This window comes from Drosophila montana, unplaced genomic scaffold (assembly GCF_035044405.1).
Source record: "Drosophila montana isolate Dmon_TW-CO22-7 unplaced genomic scaffold, ASM3504440v1 contig_3217_1, whole genome shotgun sequence".
Taxonomy (NCBI): Eukaryota; Metazoa; Arthropoda; class Insecta; order Diptera; family Drosophilidae; genus Drosophila; species Drosophila montana.
The window spans coordinates 2,625,102-2,650,110 of record NW_026998097.1 but is presented as its reverse complement, the minus strand read 5'-3'; the positions used below and the strand labels follow the sequence as shown (position 1 = coordinate 2,650,110).

The following is a 25,009-nucleotide window of genomic DNA, read 5'->3' as shown; positions in this document are numbered from 1 at the left end:
TTAACTGCCATGACATATATGATATAGTCATCCGATTCTGTCAAATTCTGCATGTGTTTCATTCAGATAGATTTCATGATGGAAGATTATTTTGCATGGAAACAGACAGACAGTCGGACAAGGCTGAATCGACTCCTTCTGGTTAAGGAATAGGGGATATGTGGGAACGCAGTTGCCCTTCTTCACATTTCGTGACAAAATAAAAAAATACAAAAGCATAATAATCCTGTTTCCAAGTTACTTCTACTCCACACACACATATTAACCAGATTTTGTAACTACGCGTTTGTCATGTCGCCCGTTCCTGAGAGTCCTTCCAAAGGCAATCGTTCCCCTAGGAGCTTTTCGCAGCTCCTAGATGCCCCAGTCCGTGCAATGTTGCCTTTAAGTACACATCTTTGTATTCTACGGACTGATTATAAAATGCTGTTCCTCCGGCTCGTGGCGTGGAACCACTCAACTCGCAGACTCGTCTCGTTTTTCATAATCATCTTAATAATTTCACAACTCATGTCTTTATTACATTTTTCTTCGCTTCTCCCTCTCTCCATCTCTCCATCTCTCTCTCTTCATCCTGCAGCATTATAATTTCCTTCACTCTCCATGGAATTTTTTAATTTAGACAGAGCAAAGTATCTCATACATTACGGCACACAGCATCTGAAATGTATCTCATGCGTGGGCGTTGCATGCTGTCGTCCCTGCCCCCGGCGCATTTCCATTTCCATACTCGCCTTGCCGTCTTACCTTGCCCCTTTCTGCTGCTGACTTCGTAGGAGATTGTGCGTGGCATCAACGGGTACGGGGCACCGTCTCGGATCCCGGTCTCTGGTCTCGGGTCTGGGCATGGCGCTTGGCGCTTGGCGCTGCCGCATTTCATCAAAGATTTTCACATTTCCTTTGGGGCGGCGGATTTACGTGTTCTTGTCTCTTGGCTTGTAATTTAATCTCAGCGCTTTTCATTTCAGGCATTTTGATGAAAAATATGACGCCAAATCTGTATTAAGCCCGCGCACTGCCTGCCAAATGCTCTCTGTGAAAGGCGAACTGCTCCCGACGGATAGCCCGAATCGGTTAATGGGTTAACAAAGCCCAATGCACATCCATCCATCATCATCTTGGCCACTCAATCAAGCGCAAGGCTCGCAAAGAGCTAAGTGGCGGCCATATGTGCCCAACGAGAGAGCTGTCCACGATGAGGCAGGAAATCACACGGTTAAATGGAAATATAATAGTATTACCTGCCCTTGCAGGTAGTATCGGAATTTTAGGCGATTTTCTTTTACAAAACATAAAAAACTGCCTTTCTTAAACTACAAAATAGGCAGCCCCTACATCCCTAATCCGAGGCATAAAAAAGCAAGGCTGTTTCTAATTGGATTCGTTACGTTGATATCTGGCAACGCCCGTCGGAATCGATACCTCGCTGTTGTTAAGCTACTCATTAAAGATACCAGTGTGTACACAGTTATTTGCAAATAGATTAAGTAACAGCCAAAGGAAGAATATAGATTATTTGTATGTATTCAGAGAAAATATGTATATCCGACCGATTCATATTGTAGAACGATATGGTAGGTTAGGAGAAATTCCAAAATGTTCTATAAAAAAGTTTATTTTACTATCGATTCTTTCTTTAGAGCTATATTGTCTATATAGTCTCTGATACAATGATCCGATTCGGCTGGATCCGAGTTATGAAAAGTTTATATAGAAACTAACAGACGGACATGACAAGTAATACTCGGCTCTTGATACTGATTAAGAATGCATATATATAATTTAAGGGGTCGTAGACATTTCGTGACAAAGTAATAATACCTTATACAAGGTTATAATGGACAGGTGCTACCTGCAAACACGTATTGCTTGACTTGTCCTCATTTTTTAGATTTCTTGGTTGCACCAAATGCTGTTCCCTATTGTGAAAAAAACTAGGTACATATAAATTCATAATGTGCGACAAACGGGCAACCATTCTATTTATTTTTATGCTCATGTTTATTTGTGTCCTATTAGAGACCAATATGACACGATCTCTACCCCACACAATCGACGCTTTAATTTTAGAATGGCCTTTTAACAAAGCAAAATCTGTGAAACAGGTTCCATGCGTCGCATTTCGTCCGGATGATCGGAGCAGGCACACACAGGCACGCACGCACAGCCATGCCCTGCCCTACCCCTGCCCCGGGACATCCTGAGGGGCAACTGTGCCACATGTGCCGCACTTTGCCGAACCCGAACAAATTTTAATGTCGGTCCGAAATATATTTCAAGGTCCGTTGAAGGCATCGTCGACTGCCTCTGCAGCTGCATCAAATTTGTAATTAGGCGGCGAAGACGGCGGCTCCGCAGCTGATTTAGTGCCCACTTTCTCAATGTCGCCAGCATTTCGGAAAGGCCCCGCGAGCAGGTTCTCATTCCCATTCCCGTTCCCGTTCTCAAACATTCCCTCCAAATGGAGTGAGTGTCTGCGTGTCTGGGGTTTGTTCCCTAAGCGAAAACTAATAATCATAAACAATTTTATATCACTGAAATTATCACAAATAACAAAATATTTTTATTAACGTCGCCCCATAAAAGCCGTCACGAAAACTAACACGGGAATTGGAGGGTAAAAATTTTGAGGCATACCCATATATGTATAAGCCAACTAAGTATATGCCATTTTCATGGGCAACAAACACATATATAATAACCATATTATATAACTTATATATGCACACATTGCTTCTTGGTATGAATCTGTTTTAAAAGGGCTTAAAGCAAACCGGTTCGTACCTACAATTCCGAACGATTTTTAAATATTATGTACCAAACCTTCAACCAAAACCAGTTCCCCAAAAACAGCCGAACCGAAACATATATTTGTATTTATTCGTTTTTGGCAAGGATGGATACCGAACCGGTTCGCTTTCGAAATTCCATACCATGAACCGAACATTTTACCAAAACCAGTTCCTAAAATAAACCGAATCTAATTTTTATTAATATAATGCAAGGCTGGAGCCAGATTTACGCCTAACCGGTTCGCTTTGGGAGTTTCTTAAATTTTTACCATGAATTAATGCTCATTTTCAATATTTATTCTAATTTCTACCCGAACCGGGTAACTTTCCTAACTTTTAAAAGCAGTTAACCATACCTTAAACCAAAACCGGTTCCCGCAAAAGCAGCCGAACCAAACCAACTTATTTGATCAATTAATTTTAGTCAAGGCTTTAAATCGATTGTAAATCGACCTGTTTTGTTTTCGACATTCATAAATTTTTTACAACTAACTGAACCTTGTACCAAAGCAAGAACCTAAAAAAAATCGCAGCGGTAATCCTTATATATAGCCTAACCGATTGCTTCGAGAGTTCCTTACGTTTTTACCATGAACCAATCCTTAAACCAAAACGAGAACATTTTAACAATGAACCGAACCCGAAACCAAATCCAGTTCCTCAAAAATAATCGAACCCAAACAGATTTTTAAGAATTAGTTTTAAGCAAGGCTTTATACCGGTTTCAGACAGAACCGGTTTGCTCTCTGAGCTCATATATTTTTTAACAATAGCCCGAACCATATTTAACGAAAAAACTACATTTTACAAAGAACTGAACTTTAAACTAAACCAGGTTGTAAAACTGGTCGAACCTTAATTCGAACCAAAATATATTTTCTTACAAAAATGGTTTCTTCTAAATAAAAAAAATTAAAAAAAAGAACCAATGAATTAATAACTTGTGTCCCGATCATCAAATTGATCATTCCATATTTGGTAGATGCAAAATTTTAAAAAATGTATAATATTCATATGTATATGAATATTATCGCGAAAAACATCCTAGTCCCTTGTATTTGGAGAATTAGGTTTGCGAACTGATCCTAAAGATAAAGAGTTGATTCGAAACGTGAACTAAGCAAGCGACAATTTTCTTTGTTGTACTTGCAGCCCTAATTCTAAACTAAAATTTCATTATAATTGGAATCATTTGAATGTTATTGATTGTAGGACAATATAATAAAACTTAAAATCTCAAATTGCGAAATCTTCGTTAAGCTAAGAATTAACTATAATACTCACCATCAAATATATTCAAATTATAAGCATTTGAACTGAAATACTTTTTGAGATGCTAGCATAAGTAGAGTCCATGACAAGTTCCAGATCTTTCTGGAAAATAAAAACAGAAAGCTCGTAGTAGTCAAAGTAGTTAGAGGATGCCCAATCAGAGGGGCCAGATGATTTATTATAGCTATAAATACACAAGATCGCAACAAATCTGTACAAAGCTCATATATCAATGTTTAACGTACGAATGGTATAATATGTTGCCAGGTAACAAATCGTTATTAAGGTATTTTACTTGCTGGTTTAACGATACGCTTTTATTTTTTTGCAGCTCCGGTTCATATACATGTATATATATTTATATAGGGCTTGTGGCATATGGTGGATGTGGGGGGGAAAGCAGAGCTAAGTGCAGACATTTGGAAATACAATTTTGAGGAGGAGTCGAGGCAGTAAAATGAATCTTTAATTGCCACTTGACGCCCGATGGACCGATCTGGCTGCTGTCTTCTTGCCTTCTGCATTGATTTGGAGTTTCAATTTTTCGGCCAGGCTCGACGAGGCAGCAGCACCGCCAGCTCCTCCTCCTCGTCAGCCTGCTGCTTCGACTGGCAATTCAACGCTCCACGATCTCGTTTTTTATGACTCTCGAGTGTTGCCAGCCGCATTTAAATTATGATTATGGCTCTCAAGCGTAACCCAAGTGGCTATGGGCTATATAGCTTCGGTTCGACTTGTATCGCATCGAATTGTTTGCTGCAAATGTTTTCAAGTGGACGGGCAATGCGATGCGAACAGCAATTAAATTTGCCGCCCCGCCCCCATTCGGGCCACATTCTCTTCAACATGCCATGCCCCAAAACGACATCAATTGATTTGCGTTTGCAGCTCTCTAATCTAAATGGACTGCATTTTTGTAATTAACGCCATCAAATAATTTGCCTCATTCAGAAAACGGCACAAAATAGAAATAAAAAACCAGAGGAAAAACGAGGAACAAATTAAAAACGGAAAATGATCGTAAAATTGAAAATGAATAGCGGCGTTTGTTATAATTTGTTGAATTGAGTTTTGTAGCTGGTTTCGAGGAATTGCAACAAACTACTTGAAAATTGTTTTCATGAAACATCTCATTTGTAGCTGAAGCACACGCAGACCCAAAATCAAATTGCACAAAAAGAGAAACTGGAAAATCTAATTTTGAGCGGTCTTCTACGAACACATAACCTCACACTCAACAGGTCACAGGGTTGCATCAAAATGGAGCTACTTTTGATCTATTATTGGAAATTATGAAATTTAATTAGAAGATTCGAGTGTATATCCAAATCGGACTTACCTAACTTTATTTGGAACCAAACAACTTTTGAGAAAAGTATGGTTCGGTTCGGTGTGACTTGGTTTAAGGTTCGATTCATGGTAAAACAATAATTTGGATATCGCTACACATTCTAGAATCTACATTTAGGATTCAATATTTATCACGCATATTATGTAATTCAAGTCCATTTATCAAAGTTAATGACCCTTGATATTTGCAATCTTTCAACAGTTCAACGAAGCTCACTTAAGAGCTAGTCCATGACTTGGGTTTTTTAGTTCCTGACCTACTTCTTATAGCTTATCAGTTTCAGAAATTTCGGCGGACTGAGCTGTCAATTTATTTCCATATATTATTCTATTTTTGAGCGTGTGTGTGAGAATTCATTTCCATAATCAAAGTCCAGTCAAATAATTGTGTCGAGCTTCTATATATCTCTTTAGAATAGCAGAGGAGAAGTATCATTATTAAAGTATAAAAATCAAATGAAGAAAGTGAAAAACATAGCAATAAGGCTGAAAGCAAAGACAGAGAAATCAAGCAACTGCAGGAAAAACTGAATCAACGTAATGAATTGGTCATCGAGGAACTGAGAGCTCAGAATGAATTCTACAAACAGACTATTAAAGAGTTTACGAACAACGTTTTATCAATAAAAGACGAAATGAGTAAACCCAATTCCAATGCCTTGAGAGCAGCTAGAGAACCAAAAGAAATTGATCAACAGGCTCAACAAACATCCGAAATTGAAAAAACTACGAAGAGCAGCTCGTTTTCAATGATTGCACTCACTTTGGAGATGCTCCGGGTATTCATAAAATGATTCACAAAAAAGATCCATTCGATGCACTTTGTGAGAGTGCGACAGCAGGTCCTGGCTGGATGGTTATCCAACAGTCAATCAATGGTAAGGAGGATTTCTATACGAATTGGGCCACATTTCGTGCAGGTTTTGGGCATTTTAATGGTGATATCTTTTTGACTCTCGATAAGATTCCTTGCCCCGAGCCCACGAGATCTACATTCATATGGAAGTAATTGATGCCATCAAATACTACAGATATAACACTTTGGTATCCCTGACGCGGACGATCATTAGAGACTGATCACCTTGGCCAAAGGTGAGGGTAATTTAACACATGACAGCTTGCTATAATAATAAGGTGAGCAAAAGTGATACCATATTTTGGTATGGGATTCTGAAGGTGTATATCGTATATGTTTTTAAATAGAATTGTTATTAATAGACGGGATTCGAACTCTGATCCACTTTGTTCAAGTGCCTAAATGACTGGGTCATTGGAAAAACTCATAGACTTTACGAGTCGAAACCAATTCTAGTTCAGTTAGAGAATTCGATTTTATATTATTTATGGGTTCGGATAGGCTTCCAGTTGTCAGTAAAGTAAATTAGGTTTTTTATGCTCATATTGTGTAAACCCAAGCACACATAGGCAAACTAATTAAGATAACCTGTATGTAAACAAAGCAAAGCGTCACGGTGGGCAAATCGGTTTTCAGCTGATCGCAATGTGCGTCAACGTGACCCGCTGCCGGGCCACGGCGGCACTCTGGAACGTAGCGGCGCTTGCCCAGAAACGCTGCTATCAGTTTCAGTTGTCTGAGCGGACTCAAAGTGTGAGGAGCGCAATAGACGTTGATTTAGCAATGCATTCAATAGATACGGTCGGAGCACAGCACTTCGGCACGAATGTAAGTGACGTTCCGCCAGTGGCGCCCCTCATTGAGCCGTGCTTCCATTTCACGCCCGAGCAGAAGGCGTCGGCTGGACAGCAGCCGTATATTTCCGATCTGGTTACCAGTAAGAGCGCGCGCGGTGAGTTCTTCTATGGCATCGAGATAACCGGACAATCCAAGGGTAAGCCAACCTGTGTGGACTTCAATGGGTTCCTGCCCGTGCTGCCCACGTTCATTAGCATCGTGTGGCTGCCCCAGTACTGGAATGTGCTGCCCATTGAGAGGGTGGAGACGCTGCAGCTTATACGCAATCTGGAGCCCCACATACCGGCCATGCCGCACTTGAGTCTCTTTCGGCAGACCAAGGAGCGCATAGATGAGTTTCTCGCCTTGAATTTTAGAAATATGCTCGCCGTGCGCGGTGACAAGATGGACGAGGATCAGGTCTACCGCAACAGCTATCAGCTGGTCGAGCATGCTCGACGTGTCCGCGGCGGTAAGTATCCAGGGTTTGCTTCGTCTGTATCAGCTAGAATCGTGCGACATGACAATCTAATTCGCAGTTAACATTTCAATTGCCGTCGCGGGACATCCTCAAGGCTACCCGAACTTGAAGAGCGGACCTCAGGATATCACGGAGAACATAGAAATCCTAAAGAAGAAGGTAATTCCATGTGCTAAAAGCACATGAAAGCTTTAAGCGCATTTTATATGCAATTCATTTTGGTTAAAGCTCAAAGCTTGCGCACGAGTATATCTTCTTATACCCTGTACAGATTGAAACTGGTCAAAAAAAAGAGATTATAATTGCATAGGCTATAGACTTGGAATTTGGCTTCACGCAAATCAAGTATATTTAAATTCATCGATAACTCAACCATTTGAACGGAATCGATAAATATCGGTTTTTAGATTATTATTATTAGATAGAGGCAGCAAATAGATTAGTTTGCAGGAAAATAAATAAAAGATGGAGGTATAGCCATATTTAAGCCCTGCAAATTTCAAAAAGATCGGCCTTTAAACACCGAAGATATTCAAGAATCCCTTTGTCATAGTAGGGGCTTATGGAAGAAGAAGAACTCAGCTTGCAATTGCGTGCTTGTGCGTGTGTGTATACATGCATGTGTGTGTTTATGTGCATGTGCTTGTTTATATGCTTCAAGGCAAGAAGCAACTCGGGTATTCCCTAGTCGGGCACTCCCGTCTACAGGCACTCTTGAAGTTTTTTTCAACAATAATCCTACACCTAAAGAACTGCTGATAGGCCAGGTCTTATCAGCTGCGCTCTCAACAACTTTTGTTTTTTTTCAGATTGATAACGGCGCAGATTTCATAATCACGCAGCTTTGCTACTCACCCGAGATAATTGTGGAATATCTGCGCTGCGTCCGCAACGCCGGCATCGTGACGCCCATAATGGTGGGCGTGGTGGTGCCGGATTCATTCAAGTCCTATGCGCTAATTGAAATGATCTCAAAAATAAGTCTGCCGGCCGAGGCGCGTGCCGAGGTGGAGAGATATCAGAACGATGATGCGAAAGCTAAAAGTTATTTTGTCCAATTGGCCGTGCGCACCATTCAGCAGGTACTGGATGCTAATCTGGGTGTACATGGCATACAATTCTATACCTTGAATCGCTTCGGGTCCGTGCAGGATGTGCTCTGTGAGCTGCGAAAGCTGGGCATATTGAAGGAGACGCCGCCGACAGACGCTTGTGGGGATGCTTAAATTTATTACATATTGACGCTCTAAATTTTTTATGGAATAAACATATGACAACTAAATCCACTAGCGCAATGCTTTACTTTTAATTGCAGCAGAAACAGAAAATAAACACCAATTAATGAAAATACGCAAATTAAGTAGCGATGCAATAAATCAATATCGATACTATTTTAATTGCTTAATCGATATTTAGCGTGCATTTTTATTGTGTTGCCAGCTGAACCGTTTTCTAGCTAACTCTGGCTATTTTCAGAGCTCGTCAGCCGGAAACAATTAAAATATTGCACTGATTTAGCTATTTTTGGCATCCGTTTTTAGCCATTTAGCGGCAGATGAATAATTGGGTACATTGCTTACGGTCCGGCAACGCTGTTAATTATCGCATAAAGTCGATAACAATGTCGTCACGAGTGTTCAAAGAAAATGCGGGGGCAGCGCCAATTGGCATTGGTAATTAGTATAATTTCAAAAATATAAACACAATTTGTTCTATAATTAATGACAATGAATCCGCTGAAGAAGACAACGTAGCTGGCGAGGATTGCCCTATGATATCAGCGGAGACCTACGCGGAATTTCTGCAAAGGCATGAGGTTGTCATGCGGGACGAGGTAACCATGCTGGGCTTTAAGGCGGCCATCGAAGCAAATGCCGATCTCTTCCGGAATGCCATAGTACTCGAGGTGGGCTGCGGCAGTGCGTTGCTGTCCTTGTGGGCGGCACAACAGGGCGCAGCCCGCGTAATTGCTGTGGAGCCAAGCGCCGTGTGCCAAGTGGCGCGTCAGCTGGTGCGCCAAAATCAGCTGGAGCATATAATCGAGGTGATACAGGGCAATGTGGAGCAGCTGCAACTGCCCACAGTTGATATAATTATCTCCAAGTGGATGGGGTAAACAACAAACAAATATGTCCCTCCCATTCAACATTCACTTCACTACGTATCCTTGCAGCGCCTGCCTCATGTACAGCTCAGCCCTGGAGGCTGTTATATATGCGCGCGACAAATGGCTTAAGCCCGGCGGCAGCATCTTTCCCCACATTGCCAATCTCTATATAGCTGCTGCTAACCAGCCGCGCGACTCGCCGGACATATTCAGCTCGCCGCTGCACTATTGGACACATTACTGTGGACTAAACTTGCGGCAGGCCTGGCGCATCATTCAGCAAACACCTGCCATCAGCTGCGTGGACGCCGCCCAGGTGCTCACCCAGCGGCAAGTGCTGCGCCGCTTTGATATGCGCACCCTGAAACGCTGCGAGCTGAGCTTTGCTATGCCTTTTAAGCTACGCACCCTGCGCCAGGCCATTGCCAAGTGGTTTGTGCTCTACTTTGACTTTCGTTTCCCTGGCGCACCCCATCTGAAACCCATCACAACCAGCCCCAGTGCAGCGTCCACCCAATGGAAGCAGGCCCTCTTCCACATCGATGCCCATCTGCCGCTCTGCGTTGGCGATGTGCTCACTGGCCAATTCCGCGTTGAGCGTGGCTTACGGCATCTGGACTTTGACATCGATTGGAGCTTCCACAATGAATTGGTTAATGTCAAGCTGCATAAGCAAATCTATCGCATGCAGGGCGAGGCGGAAGCTGTCTAGCTGATAAGATTAGAACACTCACGATCTTGTTCCCATAGCGGAAAGCTCAAATTATAAGAATCAAATATAATACATATATAGAAGTCTCATATTTCTTTTCTAAAATTTATAAATATATTGCTAAATAATATAATTTTACTTTTACTGTTTGGTTAAAATAATCTGAATTTTGTATCGTTTATAAAATTAAAATGTAATCATTTATCCAGACAAATTTCGCGAGATATTTGAAATCAGTCGAACTTTATTTTGTCACTGAGAATTGAAGATTTGATTTGTTAAAATTATCTTAATTTTATTCATTACGTATGGAAGTCCCCGTTTTCTTTACAAACTAATAAAAATGGACTTTCCCTTATAATTCTGTTAAAAGTTTAATTCATAAATAATTTAAATAAAGTATTCAAGCGTTTACTCAGCAATTCTCGGAAATTACGATGCTTTATAAATTTTTAATTATAATAATAACTAATATAGTGTGTATTGTATAAAAACTAGGAATAAAAAAATTTTTATTTAGGTAAGTAATTTGAATTGATTTCGAATCTTCGTTCGTTATAGTAATAATATAGAGTATGGTATGGAAAAAAAGAAAGAGTGAGGGTCGGGAGTTGCTCGACCTCTCCAATGACTCTTGCTGAGAAGGCCTTGATTTAAGCTGGTGAGGTGTACTAATTATGATCTGTATTATTATAATATAATAGGTATTACTTTTTATGAAATACCGGTAAACTATATAGATTAGTGAACGGTTCTCGACAGGTGAGTCGCTAGATTCATGTCCGGCTGTCTGTTTTTATGCAAACTAGACTCTGATTCGGATCGGACCACTATATCGTATATGGCAGCTATATGATTGGTCTATAATTAACTTCTTTTATGAACATCTTTCTTTTTTTGCAAGATATGTTAATCAAATCATATAAATATCCCAGAATATCATATAGTTTTATGGGAATCAGTCAAAAATGATTTGTCCATAAAATCGTTTGTAATTTTTAAGATATATTCACACAACTTTCTTTCCTGTCATTTAACCGATTAACTGAATTGCCAATGAATGATAATAGCAAGGATTCCAAGTGTCAGACTCCTTGGAATTGTGGGCTTTGGACATGTTCGAAATGGAGCATAAATAATGATGCATCCAAGGAGCACGTGGCGTAGTTTATATCCAGCTGCTGCCGCCTGCACATGCAAAACCCAACGCGTCAGGAACAGAGCTCTTGAGGAGCAGCAGTTAACATGCATTATGCTTATGCTCATCTTCAACTGCTTGCGGGAGCGGGTCGAGGGGCGAGTTTGTGCGTCATCATTGTCATCAATGTCAGTCAATGCCAGGAACACATCAAATCCTAATGCGCAGATATTTTTACTTTTTTGCTTAAATAATAGAACTGATGCGTCATCGCACCTTGGTCGCAGGCTGACAGGCAGGGAGGCGTGGCTGCCATAAGGGTTGCCTGAAAAAGGTGGCGTATTGAAAAAGTCCTCTGACAAAAATAACATTCGGCATTTGTAACTTGCGGTTGATCAGCCATGGAGAAAGGATAAACGCTGCCACTGCCCCCCCCCCCCCCCTCTTCACATAAGTTTAATCCCGGCGCCACAGATCCCAGTTGACGTCTCTCTCTCGCTCTCGCTCGCTCTCTTTCTCTCTAAGGGTTGTCTTTGCCTTACGCAGGCTTTGATGATGTCGCTGCTGCCGGTGCTGATGACGTGACAGCACACACACACAAACACATGCGCGCACTCTCACACACACACACACACCAGCATAACGTGCGCCTTATTTTTGCAGCTGTTGTTATCGCTGTTGAGCTTGAAAAATGATGTGCGAATTCTTGTGATTTTTTGTGTCACAATAACAACAACAAATACATACGAACTCTAATGGCCAATAGTGCGCACTTTTTACAATTATTTATTGACAATTAAGCCAAACAAATGACGTCGTTAGCAGGGACAATAAGCGCATATTACGCATACGACGCGCTGTGCCATGTCCATGTCCTTGCCAAATATGATAATACGTACATATATATTCTCCAATTGGCCAACTGCCGCTTAGCGAAGAGAATTTCCGTGTTTGTCTTCTCGTATATGCAATTGATCCTAAGTTAGCTTTTAATTAAATTCAGCACTGTGTCTTGAGAGTTGCCAGATCAGTCGTTTTTACTTTTGGCCGTTTCTTTTGGAAATGAACGTTCACACTTAACAAAATTGAACACAAAAATATAAATGAAATTGATTTAAGAGTAGACTCTGCAAAATTACTAGAATTATTAACCTAAAATCTGTAGATCGGAATCTAATAAGAAAAAACTCAAGCCCTGAACCTGCTCTGCTCATTGAACTGCATTTAAGTTACACTAAAAGTTCATCAGTTCATTTGAACATATATGTAGTTCATATGTGTGTTCAAACAAATAAGTATGCATGTATGTATGTATGCCTGAATGTATTTATACTGTTTACACATATCCATGTCAACGCAATTTTATAACTGTGCTTTAGGGTAATTGCATTAGCGATTACCTACATACTCATTGAGGAAAAAATATAAAACTCATTAAAAATATATTATACATATATTATAAATATTATTATAGACGTGTATACAATATTATAAATTAATTTGCAAGCGAATGCAAATTGCTCAACCAGTTGGAAGAAGGTTGTTTACTCGCTTCGAAAGGGGGCTCGTTGCCAGAAGTTGAATCATCGTCTGGTTCTCTGGCTAAAACTTGGATATATGTACATACATACATACATATTCCAGGAGCTTGAGTCTATCAATTGCTAAAGCTCGTTGTGGAAACGTTTAGTCGCAAAGCGTCTGTTTTTTACTTTTTGTTCGTTTTTTCCTCTCGATTTGCTATGCGTCGTTTAATTTGATTTCAAAACAAATAAGCGTAAAATGAGGAAAACAGCGATAAACAAAACTAAAAAGCAAGCAACTAACTCACACACACACACACGCACACATAAAGGCAGGCCTCTGGCCTGTGCCTATGAATTGTATCCGTATCTGTGCATCTACAAAGCAAAAAGAAAAACAAAGCAACAACAACAACAACAACAACAATCGAATCAAGACAACACTCAAATCATCCGCTGCGGCACAGCCCCCATGCGAAGAGCATAAGCCCAAAGCAGCCACAACGAAGACAAAGACAATGAAACAAGAAAGAAAATGAAAAAAAAATCAAAATAAAAACAAAGTAAAGTTTGCGCTAGTGTTATGGAGAAGAGGTTGTGGGTCCAGCGGGGGAGCCAGAGGCTGGCAAACGATCTGCCAAACAAAGGAGCGGCCAGCAACAGCAAAAGCAATGAGCGAAAAAACAACAACAACAACAAATTGTGTATTTATGGCGTACAAAATAAGAAAATGAATAAAAAAAAAAAATTAAATAGAGGCGAAACAGGCGAGCCAAGTCACGTTCACGTTTCGTTGGGTCGAGCGATCTTGTTGATAGGCCCATTTGCTGCGGGTAACGGGGCACACATCAGCTGAGGCGCTCTTCTTATGTGTGCGTGTGTGTTTGACTTGAGTGAGAGAGCGCGTGAGCGCAATCATGAGTGATCTGATTACGAGTAAAAGAGTAAGCAGCGAAGAGCAGCTGATTGGATGGAGTGAGGTTGCTCATAAGAGAGCGTATATGAAGAGCGCTTGAGCATAAGCGAAAATGATTAAATTATGCTCTTTGCATTCAAGAGAATATGAGTGTAATTTGAAATTTGATTTTTGTACATAAACTGTATCGTTTTCTAATGAAAAATATTTTGAAACACAAGTATTCTAATATAATGAGTATTATCAGAGTGCTGAAAAATAAAATATACGTAAATTATGTTGTGTGAGTACACAAAGAGCAATTTTTCGTATAGTTATGTACTCTTGAGTAACTTTAGATGGAGAGAGTTGAAAGCGCGCTCTTCAGCGATCGTCGCTGAGCGTGGCGCTCAATAGAATATTGCTCACGAGCTAGAGAGTGAATAAGAGAGAGGGGCAACAAACAGCAAACGGGTTGAGGTAGTGTTGTAAGTGTTGTGTATGCATGTGTGCATATAATATATACAAATTTATGTATGAACACACGGAGAGCAGGCAGCGCAGCTGAGCTGAAAACAAAAAAGAAATATACATATGTACATGTGTATATATAAAAAGCACATTTGTTTACGACAAACAATAAATAAGTGCAGTTTGTTGATGCACTGGCGGGGCAGGGGCAGGCGTACGGCAACGTTGCATACTAAAGTATGTGCATATGCACATGCATACATCTAGTGGCAGCATGTGGCACGTTGTTGTCGTATCTGCATCTACACACATTGATTTTATTATAGTTTTTCCTCTTATAATACAAGCATGTGTACACAGTATATGCACATGTGCATGTGTATGGCGCAACGACCGATAGCCCGTTTATGTATGTATGTTATTATATACATACATGCATGAATACTTATGTATGTAGCTATTCAGCTGTTTATTTAGCTATAGCTATAGCCGTTTCTAGCCGTAGCCATGCTCTTGAACAATTTGCGGGTGCTAGAAAAAGCCGCTGCGCTATTTGCGACCTGCCTCACAACAATTTGCATACGCGCGTTCGTGTACGCGTATAAAATTAACCAACACACACATGCACAGGCTGCATGTGCAGATCGAGCGAGGGAGAGAGAGAAAGAGAGACAGAGTGCGAGAGCAGCGGCGCTGCTAGTGCTCACAAACATATATATACATATACACACACACACACACACACACACACCATATTAATTGGGCGCATGCAATGAGCAAAAATTGGCCAATGCTCGCGTGTAATTTACGCAAAATTGTAACAATTTTTAAATGAAGTTACATTTTCAGTGGATCAATAAACGCAAATGTGTTGCCAAAGGGTACGGGAATTGTGGGGCTGCGATTAGGTAAAAGGCCAAAGGTCTCCCTGGGTGTAGTTCAAAGAGCGAAAGAGATGGAGCGATAGAAAGACGAAAATGAAATTAAGTGCAAGCAGTTCAATTGGAAATAACCGCTGAAAATTTCAATCCTTTCTCAACACTGCACATGTTTGAATGTACAGATATGTATATATATTGTTGTCTATGCATATGATTGTCCATTAAAATTCTATTTGATTAAACCATAATTGCAATGATTACTCAGCCGTTTAAATATAATTGATAGAAATATAAAAATTCAGGCAGAATCAAAATATTGTGTTACCAAGCTGTCAACATTTGATTTGAATGTAATCTTATCGAATTTTAAATGTTTTCTCCCTTTATCTCCGTTTATTGTCGCAATAATCTCAAGTTGATTTCCGGTTGCGAAAGGTCTTGAAACTTTATAGATTTATACAAAGTAGAATTGATTAATTCTAGCATTGCTTTTCTTTTAGCATATGTAGACAAAGTTCTTATCTTTGGCCGAGTATTTCGATTCTTTGCAGTTGCGTGTTTCACATGTTTCAGATAAGATCGAATGGGACTAAGTATATATGTGTGCTTGTGTGTGTTTGGATAATTTATAGGCGAGTCGAGCGCGATCAAAAATAAAATGATTATTTTGAGAAAAAGGAAAAAAAAGCAGAAAAAAACGCAAATTATAAACAAGCGTCAACGAGACACGAGAGTGAAGCAACAGAAAAAATATTAAAAAAAATAGTAAGCAGCCAGAATTGGTAGGAGGGGGTGTCAGAGAAAGAGAGAGAGAGAGGGAGAGGGAGAGAGAGAGAGCAAATGTTTTGCCCATGTCGGTTCGGGCCGACCGCCAGACTGAAGGAATATCTTTTGATCTTTTGGCCGGGGGCCCTCCTAGTTGTCGACTACGCTAGCTGTTGCAACTTGCAGATACAGATACAGCTACAGCTACACTTGCAGATACAGATACATATGCAGATACAGATACAGATGCACTAGGCCTGTCGACCGTAGGCACGTAGGCTAAGCCAAGTGAAAGATGGCACGAGAATTGGCAAACATGAAATTGAAATGAAAAATCGCAAAATTGTTCATATTTTCCTTCGTTGTTTTTCTTTCTATCTTGTATCTTTCGGATACAATTTTCTTGCATTGGCAATTGGCTGCGTTCATTGGCTTTTCACACATTTTCTAATTTGTTCGATTTGACGCAAGTCTTGCACTCGATTTGGCAACTTTCATTTCCAATTGCATCAGTTCATGATTTTGCCCCCTCTCTCTATCTCTCTCTTTCTCTCTCTCTCTTTCTCTGTGCTGTGCACCCAATTGATTCTCTACGGCCTGCTGCCAACATTTTGCCGCTCGTCCATCAATTTGAAATGCATTTGATTGGGAGCCAAGTATTGTGCAGAAGAAAAGCTCCAACATCGATCGAACGAAGGCACAGAACACGCTTCTCGCCTCGATTTATTCTGGCCTAAGACTTGGATAAATATACGTGCAATAAATATGCGAGTTGACATCAAGAAATCGTGACCTATGCGAGACAAAGCTCGAGTGAATAATTATTTCTTGATCAGCCTAACTGTAAGAACTTTAACTTAACTAAATTTCATTAAAATAAAGAAAGAAAGAACCTTGGAAGCCTTGAACCTGGCTTGGAAGCGCTTTTAAACAACATTTCAATATACGACCGATTATACCTATAGCAGCCATATGATATAGTAGACCGATTTGACAAGATTGGCAGATACTTAACTTAGTCGAACTCTGATGCTCGTAATTACTGAGTTGGTCAAAATATCTTAAAACAATTATAAATATAAATATAGCTAGAAAATATAATATAAATATAATAAAAGTAAAATTGTAGATTCTACATTTCTTTTTTTATACCCTGAATCCATTGAAAATGGGTAAAAAGGGTATAATGTATTTGTGCAAATGTATGTAACAGGCAGAAGAAACATCTCCGATCCTATAAAGTATATATATTCTAGATCAGCCGAGTCGTATGTATGAACGCAAGGATCTCAGAACCTATAAGAGCTAGAGACTTCAAATTTTAGCTGTAGGTCCTCCTAGTCCCCGCGCAGATCGAGTTTCGATAATCGATAGCTTGCTCCGTTTCCAAGTAATCGATAAAAATCGAAATCCTGTTTTTTGAGAAACTTTGGTTAATAATAAGAGCTAGAATAGTATATCAAGTATCTTTCATTTTATACCTAACGCCTGTTGGAAGAAGAGGGTTCAGGGTATTCCCTAGTCGGTAGCTCCCGACTAGAATCTCTTACTTGCTTAATTTCCTTTTATTATGTGATTAATAATATTAGCCCAATTTTAGCTTAAATACCCTCTAACTAAGTAGTTGCCTTCTGCGAGCTAAATCATTTTAGATTCTGTGAAATTATAAAAAAATTCACAAGAATTATACTTGATCATTTGTTAAATGAAAATGAATGCAAAAAAAAACAAAAAAACAAAAACAAGGCAGAAAAACTGAAATAATTAGTTAGACATTTTCCGCATTGGCCATGTCACGACATTAGCCGTATTAAAATTACAGCTAATACCCGTACATGGAAACAATCTTAACTACGATCAAAATGCGCACAAAGCATCGCTACCTACGCTAATTGCCGTATAAAATGCAATAGTTATGGAAAATTAAAAAAAACACACGAATACGAATACAAATACATAAATTAAACACACACACACACAGACGCACACTGAGCCACATTTAACTGCATAAATTAAAAGTTATATATGTAGCTCTATGGAATCGGCCCCGAGCAAGTGCAACAATTACAAAAGCAAATCTGTTAGCCGCATTAAAACCGAACAAAGAAACAATGGCAAAAGTTCTATTAAGCCAGATTTGTACATTTGCGAGTTTGCTTTGTTCGGATATATAATATATACATACATATATATAATTCGAGAAAGCGTGACTCAGCGAGGGGTGAGGGGTATTGCGGAGAGACTACGTCAGCCCAGGCACACTTTTATTTTTCAGATTTCAACTAATTTTTCAGTTCCATTAAATATCTTCTTGATTAGCCTATTTAAAACAGGGAACGGAATCAAAAATGGAACACTTAAGCCGGGAAAACTTGGATTTTGAAACTATTATTTGGAGTGGTATAAACATGGCTGTTCAATTGTATATTTCAATTCCACTCGTTCCAATAGTTTGTAATCTAAGAAACAGTAAGCATAGAGTGTAGACATATAATACACAGTAAATAGCGTAAGAGGACATTAAAAAGGTTTTTTTTTTTAAAATGTAGCCTAGCACATAACATAAGATTTCAATTCCACTCGTTCCAATGCTTTATAATCGAGTGTAGACATAAAATGCTGGGTATATTTTATAATCAGACCTTAAAATCGGTTGTTTTTTAAAGAAAATAATAATATAATATTTCAATTCCACTCGTTCCAATGTTCTGTAATCTATGAAACAGTAGGAATTTATAGAGTTTAAACGATTAAATGTAGCGTATAATGCATAATTGGACGTAAAAAGATTAAATTTCAAATTTAGATTAAATAATATTTCAATTCCAATCGTTTCAATGTTCTATAATCTAAGAAAAATTAGGAATTTATAGAGTGTAGACATGGTACAGCGTATATTGCAATAGAGCGCCTTGAAAACGGTTATTTTTCAATTTTGGATTAGTGCATAAAATTATATTTCAATTCCACTCGTTCCAATGTTCTATAATCTATGAAACATTAGGAATTTATAGAGTATGGACATATAAAACAAAATATTTTATATTACCAGACCTTGAAAACGGGTATTTTTCAATTTAAGCCTAGTTTTAGTACTCCAATTCCAATCGTTTCACATCAAACGTTCCAATTCCACTCGTTCCAAAAGAAGTTAAAGTGCTGGGATGTGAAACAACACCAGATAAATACTATATAGCCCATGTTACTGATAGTTAGCAGCAAGCGACATTGAATTCGAGTTTCAAGAGGTTGTTCCTCTTGAGCAGAGCCGAAGAAACCTTGTACAGCTCATTAGCAGTGGCTCATGTCGAGCTGGATCACCGCAATGAGCTGCAAATTGCAGCGCAGCGACCCGTCTTATAACCCATTAGCCCCAGTCGACCACACACGAGCAGCGAGAAAAGAAAGTGCCAGCCAAGTACAAAGAAAGCGTTTGCAGAAAATCAGCAAAGAAAAACACATAGGAATAGAAATAAATGAAAAAAAAAACTGTAGAGAAGCAGTAGCAGAAGCAGAAGCAGAAGCAGCTAGAGGCCCGCTATGAACCTTCATCTAAAATACATATGTTAGTGCCAGGTACTCATACCAGACGACTCTCGGGGCCTTTGAAGTGCTCTGCCCAATGGCCAATGTCTGATCCAAATGACTAAATCTGAAAGCCAAGAGACAGCGACTTGGACCACACACAGGCCCAGTACGGCTGGACTGGAGCCGGGCTGACAGAGCGTTTCTTTGGAAATGTCCAGTTCAGTCGGACGGGGCAGCGGGGCCAACCGCTAGGCCAGGCCAGAGGTCTATTAAAATTTCATGTGTACGGAGAATAGAGCGCAAATAGGCTGTAATTATAGAACAAATATACACACAAAACACTGGAGCACACATTTTGTGCAGGGGTGCGGAGGGATTACATGCACGTAGAGGGGGAGGGGGGGGGGAGGAGAGGGGTGGCAGATGAGGCCCGAAATGGGCATACGAGTGTGCACAATACATTCATGCGAATGCGGTGAATACGTTACGAGCCAGAGATGGGCGCGTGACACGTGCGTGAGTCGTGAAAAGCTCTGAAAATCGTTAAGCAACAAAAAGCTGAGAATTGGAAACTGAGATTGGAAACTGAATGAGTAGAAAGAGAGAGTAGAATATAAATGATGATTATCCGAATGGGGAAAGATATAAAAACATTTAAAAAGGTTTACAATTCTTTGTAATAGTTTGAAAGAGCTTTCCCCAACCAGAAGCAATTTAAAACAGTGTTGTAAAACACAATAAAAACGACTTGATTACATTTTATTTTAACACTAATAATTCGGTGAAGTGAATTATGTTTAACTTAATAAAATAAATTGTTAAAAAGTTTTGAAATTTTGTTTTTGTTTTATACAGTGTTGAAAAAATAATAAAAACAACCAGATAATTATTTTAAAATTCAAATTTACTTTTGTAATATATTTTTGTTTTAAATGTTTTGTGAATTATGTTTCAAAATAAAAACAAAAAAGGAAAATTCATGACACAAAAATTGAAACTCTAAGCAAAGGAACTCATTTTTGCTATCCTAGTATTTTGTAAGGCTTCAGACACTCCAAGGGAGATCTTGGTACAATTTTTTGGACTTGGATGGGATCCGCAGCTTTGTTGGCCCCGCGACCATCTCTAGTGCGAATGACTATGTAAGAGTTGTTGGCGTGTAATGCCGCAATGAAAATCGCCCATTACAACAATTTCATTTCATTTTACCGCCTTTGGCGCTTACGTAAGCACCAACAGCAATAGCTACAACAACAACAACAACAACAAGCATTCAATGCAGTAGGTGCCGTCGGTGCCAAGAGCTTGAGCTGAAGGAAGGTGGCCGCGCAACGGTTGCGGTCGAGGCGGGGCAGAATGGGGTCCAAGTTCGGGTTGGGGCACAGTTTCGGGTGTGCGGAACAGGGACAGGGAAACGACATTTGTGCCACCTTTTTTTTTTGTTGTTGTTTTGCCTGCAATTACACGGGCCCGTAGCAGCAGCAGCAGCAGCAGCAGCAGCTGGGGCAGCGGCAGCGGCAGCTGAACACAAATCGCGCCAGACAAACTGACGGCAGCGTGTGATTTTCTGTACCCAGCAGTTGGGCACCGGTTCGGTTGAGTGGGGTGCCGGGTGCGGGAAGGGGGAGGGGGGGGGGGGGCTGTGTTGGGGCCTGGGCCCAGCGATGGGCAACGGCTGACGGGCATAGCTAAATGGGGGAACTGGGTTTATAGTATTGCTTGCGGTTACATGCCACTATTTTGTATACTCTGCCAGCGTTGTCAGGAAATTGGCAAAGGGCAACAAAACAGTTCACAAGGCAAAATTACTTACATTGTGAATTGCAGTTCATTTGAAGTGGAAATAAATACTTTTCAAATTATATTTAATAAGAATTTAGTAAGATAATCACAATAAGCTAATAATTGGATTTGAAAAAATTAATAAAAGCTTTTCATTTGGCATATTCCAATATCATGTAAAGCTGTCTTATTTCTGGAATTTGTGTTTCATTCCATTATTCCATTAAGTTTTTTGATATTTGACAACTGTTTTGTTTCAACAATTCGCTGTTTCATTCCGTCATTCCGTCCAGCTATCTTATATATACTGTTTAATGCAACTTTAGCTGCCAGCTGTTTTATTTTACAGTTCAATTAAGCCGCTTTCAAGTGTTTCATTCCACTATTCCGTTTTTATGCTTAATGCTAGATTTGTGTTAACACCACATTGGTCCAATGTCGTCTGCTTTATTCGAGTATTCCATATTGCATAAATGTGTTATTCTAGCATTCCAATGGGCAAATTTTGCATAACGTGTTCCATTTTAAAATTTTGTTTTGTGCACCGCACATTGCCACATCTCTATATTATGTAAGACATATTTCCCTGACATTATTATTATATTATTTCCCTTTTCTATTATATGGCCAACTGTCGTTCTATTCCAACATTCCAGCATTGTCAGCTGGCATTCCATTTTTAAAATTCTGCTAAATGTGATTCATTGCCTAATTTCTAATATTAAGTAAACTTAATTTCGCTGACATCTGTTTTATTTGACAATCGTTCGTTTCTACGTGTTCTATTCCACTATTCCGTCAAGCTACTTGCTGCGAACTTGATGTTTAAATTGGGGTAAATTTGACGAATTGATATATTTAATCAGGGTTTGCTTTTGGAAAATAGCTTTGAGTAGGTAAAATGTCAAATAAGAGAGTTCCACAACCAAGGTGGGGCATCTGAGAGTCGGTGTCGTCTTTGTTAAGCCGAGTTGAGCAGATCAAATGCGATTTAGATCGTGTGCGGCTCGGCTGCGATTGTAAGACGAAGCACATTTAATGATATCGCATGATTGATGATTACTCATCGACCGGTTGAGCTTAGCTCGGCAACAGAGCAACGAGCAGCGGCAGCAGGGGCAGCAGGGGCATGCCGCGGGGCCTGTGGGGCAGCTGGGCAGCGGGGCGCACAGCACGCGAGCAACGATTGTTGAAGGCTCAACAGATAATTACCTGTAGAAGCTCAGCAACAACAACAACAACAACAGCAAAGTACTGTTAGTCACCGTCACTCGTTCTAAGTGGCCAGCCGAGGGGGTCGACGGGGGCTGGGGCAGCGGGTGTGTACGGCCGGACAGACGAGCCGACAAACCGACAAACCGACTGAGCTGACTTGGCTAGTTAGTTGGCATTAGCAAAGTCCACGTCGTGCTTAGTAAAATCGATTGGCTGCCACAGACAAGTTGGCAACAGCACGGACGCCCCTGCCCGCCCCATCGCTGCCGCTGCCGCTGCCACTGCCACTGCCACTCCCCCTCCGTAGTGCCGCCTCCCTGGAGGTACGGCCTGGTAACAGTTACACAGTTATGACTAAAGCCATAGTTGACCTTAAACTATACGTATTCGCTGTTTGTACTCAAGTCGCTCGGTAAACAGAGGTTGGCAGTCGTCACGCGACTCTCGTATACCCTGTACTTATGACAAGCGCTGCTACAGGGTATGCTAAACTCAACATCTGGCTCATTGTATTGCATAATTTAATTGGTTTTTGTAATTTTGACAGGAGCTATTGTAGGGCATGCAAGAAGAAACTATCTACGACCACATTAAATATATATATTTATATATTTTTGATTAGCATTAAGAGTCGAATTAATAAAGCCATGTCTGTCTATTTCTATGGAAGCTAATCTCTCAGTTCTTCTTTCTATAGAAATATGTCGGCCGGATCGGTCGAAAACTTGTTACTTTAATGGTAAACTTTTAGCCTTTCTAGACTATATACTAGATATACTACTATTTCATGTAGGAAGAATTGGTGAAAATATGATTATTTGCTCTTCCAAGAATCTTTAATATTTTGCTAAAATGTCTGTAGAGTTATATCAAATCAGACTACTATATATACTAACCATCGAAGTTTCTCCAATTCCCGCAAATCTTTTCATGGAATATGCAAATATATACTTGTTATTTCAAAAGATTGGTAGTGGAGTGTAAATACTTTACTAATGGGGAATAATTTTGTATAGTTTAGTGTGTTTAATAATTGCAAAACGCGAAGTACTGCGTATCATCTAGTCGGGCATGCTCTGGCTGATTGCATACGACAAAGTGACCCATCTATACTTAGGTATATTATTTGCACAACTGCTGAGCTGGGTTTTTCCCTGGGTTCTCAGTTCTTTTGCCACCGGCTTCTAGGTTATTTCATCAGCCATCAGCCATGGGGCTGTGATCTAATTTATGCACTCACCACGCTCTGGAAACTTGCGTTTCGTCTTTTGGGGGGCAGTCGCTGCATTGAGTCATCTGGAAGACCTGCTGCTGTTGCCAAGGCCCAGCGATAATATTAGCCGAATCTTTGACGTCATCGTGAATGAGTCGGAAAGTCTGATAAGTTGATAATTATGTGGTTAACCCAGGAAGAGAGTCGCATTGGCCATGCAAGCGGTGACTAAACTGATTTCATTTGCGAATGAAAAATCAACTTCAGATATATTTGCCCTACAAAGCGGATAAGGTAAACATAATGTGACCAAGGAGCATCAAATGCTGTCTAAAGAAATAATGTGAAGAGTGTATTATAGTAAATTTGGATAATCAGATGTGGTAAAAGATTGTCATAGATATAGATATTATATATGTTTGCATTTATTGCTAAAATATAGAATAAAACATGAATATAACCATATAAAATATATAAAAAATATGATGCAATTCTTTAATCCCGCTGACAACGAGGATCTGGTACATGTATCTCGTATTGTATATATGTATCTGGCACACATAAGAAAGACCTCAAATCAATGTTATATAGATCTCGATTTCCTGCTGCTCTTTGAGCGAACAGCTTAAAAAACTTTCCAAACGTTTGCAAATGTCATTCCGAATGATGAGCGAAATAAATCATTTGATTTCATCACGTTTTGGCTTTTATATACATATGCTTTAGTTTTTTTTGAGCTCGTTTCCGTGCAAAATCTGATAAGCGATTCGAAATAAACAAATATACAAATTTCCAATTAAAGAAATGCACTTTGAAGCACCGATTTCAAATAGCTGTGCGCCGGGATGGGGCTGGAGCTGGAGCGTGGCGTATCTGGAGCCATTAAAAAAGAAACAGCTCGACCCAGAGATATGTAAATTGGGGACAGCAGAAACAACAATGGGCCAAGTCGAGGCTCGGCGATAAGGCCAACACTTTCGACCCGGGGGCTGGGTCGGGGGCGTCGAACAGGAACCTGTCAAATGACTCATCGATTTATGTTCCACATCTTATCGAGCTCCCTTGTTACGACTATGCTCGCTTGTTGGTTAACTGGCTCCAAGAAACTCGTTTCGTGACCAAATTATACCCCCCCTCCCCCCCTCCACACACACACACATACACTACGGCCATGCTGGCGTGGAGGCCGGT

The 25,009-nt window shown here is 40.0% G+C and overlaps 2 protein-coding genes across 3 annotated transcripts; both read left to right on the top strand.

The window, feature by feature from the left end:
• Window positions 1-6,835: 6,835 nt before the first annotated feature.
• Window positions 6,836-8,870, top strand: LOC135433237 (5,10-methylenetetrahydrofolate reductase). The gene is made up of 3 exons (XM_064689242.1): window positions 6,836-7,579; window positions 7,647-7,747; window positions 8,398-8,870. The coding sequence occupies exons 1-3, from the start codon at window positions 6,916-6,918 to the stop codon at window positions 8,812-8,814; spliced, it is 1,182 nt and encodes a 393-aa protein (XP_064545312.1). The 5' UTR covers window positions 6,836-6,915; the 3' UTR covers window positions 8,815-8,870.
• Window positions 8,871-9,112: 242 nt separating this feature from the next.
• LOC135433238 (protein arginine N-methyltransferase 1-like) lies at window positions 9,113-10,516 on the top strand. Of its 2 annotated transcripts, none has more exons than XM_064689244.1 (3): window positions 9,113-9,261; window positions 9,334-9,700; window positions 9,762-10,516. In XM_064689244.1, exons 1-3 carry the CDS (start codon window positions 9,144-9,146, stop codon window positions 10,405-10,407), a joined length of 1,131 nt encoding a protein of 376 aa, XP_064545314.1. In that variant the 5' UTR covers window positions 9,113-9,143; the 3' UTR covers window positions 10,408-10,516. The 2 variants fall into 2 exon arrangements, with proteins under 2 accessions (XP_064545314.1, XP_064545313.1); XM_064689243.1 differs by having other exon boundaries at window positions 9,119-9,261; window positions 9,331-9,700.
• The last annotated feature ends 14,493 nt before the right edge of the window (window positions 10,517-25,009 follow it).